Source organism: Anomaloglossus baeobatrachus, chromosome 4, assembly GCF_048569485.1.
Source record: "Anomaloglossus baeobatrachus isolate aAnoBae1 chromosome 4, aAnoBae1.hap1, whole genome shotgun sequence".
Classification (NCBI taxonomy): Eukaryota; Metazoa; Chordata; class Amphibia; order Anura; family Aromobatidae; genus Anomaloglossus; species Anomaloglossus baeobatrachus.
The window spans coordinates 168092909-168097187 of NC_134356.1; the positions used below are offsets into that span (position 1 = coordinate 168092909).

Consider the following 4279-nt stretch of genomic DNA (forward strand, 5'->3'; position numbering starts at 1 on the left):
TATCAACACATTCGTTTTAGCATATAGTGAATACAGTGAATAAAATATCCCAAAAACAATTGGGCAATTGCACTTTTTTGCAATTTTTTCACACTTGGAATTTTTTTTTGCAGTCTTCCAGTACACTATATGGTAAAACTCATGGTCTCATTCAAAAGCACAACTCGTCTTGCAAAAAAATAAGCCCAAATATTACAAGATTGACAGAAAAATAAAAAAATTACATCTCTCGAAAGAAGGGGAAGAAAAAAAATTTGGAAAAATGGAAAATCGCCAGGGGGTGAAGGGGTTAATAAGCTTCTTATGAATCTCAAAGTGAAAATATTCCTATGGTGTATGAGGTGCGTTTTTTCTCTGTGTGTTTTTTTCTATGTGATAAAAAAAAAACAGGATCAATTTTGACTTCTGAACCAATTGAAGAAAAGCAACTCATTTCTAAATAGTGTTTAAAAAAAAGACAAAAAAAATTACATTAATTTTTTAGCCAGAAAAATCCACATCAAAAGACTGTGTGAATATACCCTAAAAATATTTTTCAAAGTCCCCCATAAATGTCAATGGTTATAGCATCTAGAAGCTCAATGGAGAGAATTCGATGACACCAACAACATTCCTGAAGACATTGAGTAATGCTGGCGGTGCTAATAGAGCGTGCTGCTAGTCATTAACTTATTAAATGTAACTATTGCACTTTAGTCTTTTAGGTTATAAATGACGCAATCTGTTCCGACCTTTGTCTATAAAATATTAGGCAGGAAGCAATATCCTTCCTCAGTGCAGCACTTGGCTCTTCAGGATCGTCTAGCCATGAGTCGACAGCTTGGGAAGTGGACAGCTATCTTTGTGCTTTGTATCTTATTGATACTCCAGGTGAGCCCAGGTTGTCTGGAATGTAGATATCAACAGTTGCTTCACATTCCTTTTTACAGAAAACTGCAGCTGAATGGTATAGGACAACCCAAGGTTGTAAGTCTGCTTCATAAATGCAGTTATACTATTAACCAGATGCGTGTTTTACACTAAAATTGATAACTTTTTGCTTTTACTTTGTTTTCAACTTCATTCCGATTGCTTTATAAGCAACAGTCTTATCAACCCAAGGCCTTTTACTAAGACTTTTTGCTGAGTTTGTAGAGCAGAAACATTCCAAAATCCTTCTCAAAACCGAAAAACGCCTCAAAAATTTGGAGTTCCCACTACAAAGACTCAACAAAATGCCTAAGTGTATGTGCACAGAACTGGCACACCCGCATCATGTTTGAAACACAAAATGCTGGCGGTGTTTTCCCTTAAGCATCTTTATGGGTGGCTTTTACGACATTATTTTTTAATTAAATTCCATATTTAACTTAGTGGTGGCTTGCAAGCAGAAGCCATCTGAAGAATGGTCATGTCACCTTTTTTAGGTGCTTCACAGCTTTTGACGCCTGATGTGGTTAAAATAAGCTCAAAAAGACTGAACACATGCACAACAATTAGTTTTGACATTGCTGTGCACTGTTTATTCTTTCAGACATTTTTTATTAGCGGTTTTATGGGCAGTATATGCATATACCCTAAATGCCTTCATGTACTAATAACTGCTAATATGTTACTACTCAAGTCATATCAGACATAAGCTAATCATTTTATTATTAATGATGAGAAATCACCTAATCCTGCAATACTTATTAAAATTTGACATATAAATGGTTATTTCTATGTCTCAAATCTCATGGTGGACCCTTTGAGTGGTGATCCACCATGGTGTATTATGATTGTTGACATCATATCCATTTTATTTTGTTGTATTTATTCCAAGGCTACAAATTGCCCAGTCCTCCCCAACTGGGAAGTAAATACAATTTTATACAGAACAAGCCATTGTTTCCCAGACAAAATTGCCCAGAAACATGGTTTTCCATGATCATGGGGTCTCCAGAACATAGCAACAAGACCTGTAACACGGGGAAAGTAAACTTGATGTCAGCCCGCTCAAAGATGCCTTCCATAGGAATAAACAGGATGATCTATGCCTGCATCGTCACAGGTTATCTGTGCTAGGAAAAGTTCCCCTCTGTACTTGGCATTTCACAGATAAACTGCCGACTGTGTGCATCCCATAGTCCTCACAGTAATGCTCTCCCTCCCCCTCCATACCCCTTTGGTAGCTTCTGCTGCCTACAGCCTTTTTATGCCTCTTTTTAATCACTCCTGTTTCACACATGCCTTCCCACCATGAGGAACAGGCCATTCATGGGGTTATATTCCTGATATAGATTGACCCAGGCTAGGGAGCCACGTGTGGAGTGGGGCTGATAACAGCAGCACATACAGGCTGCAGGGAGTATGACGGGAGGGAGAGCAGTGGGAAAAGACTATGGAAGGCTACGAGCAGTGGGAAAAGACTATGGAAGGCTACGAGCAGTGGGAAAAGACTATGGAAGGCTACAGCTTTACATGCTTATCTGTGAAATGCCAAAGAGCATGGAGGGAAGTGATGACTGCCCCAGATAAGCTGTGAAATAGCAGGCATAGATCAGGCACAGAGCACATGAGCTGCGTCTCCATCACAGTGAATAGTTCTCAACAGCACATAGTGTGACAATTAAAAATACTACTAAAGATGTGAGCCTTTATTGTTTTTAAGTGATAGTGATGTGAATACTTTATTTCCTCCAAGTACCCCTTTAAAGTTTTACCATGGACTACCAATCACTATAAGAAATTAAAGGCGTTTCTGGGATTTTGCAATAGTTGTAAAAAAGTAGGGAGTGTAGAATAAAGAATGACCGTTATTTATCCCTGGAATCCTGGGTTCCACCCTTTGGTGGTTCCACAGTACTGGAAGTGGTGATGTCCTGTCCAGCAGTCACTTGACCACTGCAGCCAATCACTAGCCTTACAAAGACATTCCATATACAGGATATGGCTGGTGAAGACAATTATTAGCTACAGTAGTGCATTGACTGATGGCAGAAACCATCAATGTGACAATACTGGAGCTGTAGAGAATTCAGCAGGGGGTTAGGTTTATTTCTTTATGTTTTTTAACTTTCCCATTGCAAGTTTTAAAAATCTGTGAGAACCTGTTTTAATGTTTGGTTGTACTTAAATATAAATGTTTTCTATAATTCTATACCTTATTATCTCCTCAGCTACAAGCCGCTCCGCTAGATAATGACTGCCCCAAATCAGTGGTGAGGGCAAAGAGAATGACGCCTTTCTGGAGAATAATGTCCATGCGGCCTGTTGGTGCATCTTGCAGAGATGATACTGAATGCCTTACTAGACTTTGCAGGTAATGTGCTATATCTGTGCTGGTCATTCCTGCAGCAGGGGCATTGTTCTGGCCGAGATGGCTCAGCCTAGTGCCCAATTATTACCACCAATTATTCCTGTTACCCAGAGGCAAATTAAACTGTATCAATATGGCCTCATTCAGATATCAGTTTTGTTTGTTTTTCCCCTCCAAAAAATAATGTCTACTTTATGTTTCAGGAACCAAAGATGCTGCTTAAAGACGTATGCAGATTAATGGAAGATTCAGCAGCTTGTCTGCAGTAATAGGAAACGTACAAGACCTCGTGAATGCAGATAAAGGAGATCTTTCTAACACTTGTATTTATTTGCCTCTGAGTTTATTTGTGTAAAACTTGCACTCATGTTTTGTATATTTATTTCATAAATAATAGTATTTTTTAAGCATCAGTTCTTCATTGATGATTATTTTTAATTTTTAGGACAAACTAGTTGCTTATATGAATTTAAACAGCATTGCATCCAAGGGTATGTTCACACAGATTACTTTTAGGTGGATTTTGAAGCAAATTTGATTGCAAAATTCATATAAATCGATTCAATTGATAAACTGTTTGATGTGGATTTTGACACTGATCTGTTTCATAATCCATGTAAAAAAATCCAATGTGCATGTAGAGGCTGTCCCATGAACAAAGTACATTTAAATCAGTGGTTAAAAATAAGTTCTGCAATTGGATATCTTAAAAAAAAAAAAATCACAGCCTGCTTTCTGTGAGGTAAAACATTTCCCTTCCTATTTAAAAACAATGAAAGAATCAGCTGTGCTCCCTGATTCTGTATACTCTCTTCTGTATTCTCCCCTGGCCAAGAGATGTGGTTTAAGACTAATTCCCTACATGGACAGACACAACCATTACACAGTACATAGCGGGGGCATATTTATAAGATTATCTCCGCACAGGAACATATTTTAACACTTTATTATTTCATGATCAACATTTTAGGCTAATCTTTGGACAATTTAATGTTTTCCATA

General features: G+C 37.8%; 1 protein-coding gene across 1 annotated transcript; it reads left to right on the forward strand.

Annotated features, from left to right (window-relative positions):
- The first annotated feature begins 780 nt into the window (after nt 1-780).
- On the forward strand, nt 781-3779 carry LEAP2 (liver enriched antimicrobial peptide 2). Its single transcript, XM_075342335.1, has 3 exons — nt 781-870; nt 3138-3280; nt 3481-3779. Exons 1-3 carry the CDS (start codon nt 808-810, stop codon nt 3515-3517), a joined length of 243 nt encoding a protein of 80 aa, XP_075198450.1. The 5' UTR covers nt 781-807; the 3' UTR covers nt 3518-3779.
- Nucleotides 3780-4279: the final 500 nt, after the last annotated feature.

Coding starts and splice junctions, on each gene's coding strand:
- LEAP2 (XM_075342335.1), top strand. CDS start 808: ATGAGTCGACAGCTTGGGAAGTGGACAGCTATCTTTGTGCTTTGTATC. Junction 871..3,137: donor GTATCTTATTGATACTCCAG/GTGAGCCCAGGT, acceptor TTATCTCCTCAG/CTACAAGCCGCTCCGCTAGA. Junction 3,281..3,480: donor TGCCTTACTAGACTTTGCAG/GTAATGTGCTAT, acceptor TTTATGTTTCAG/GAACCAAAGATGCTGCTTAA.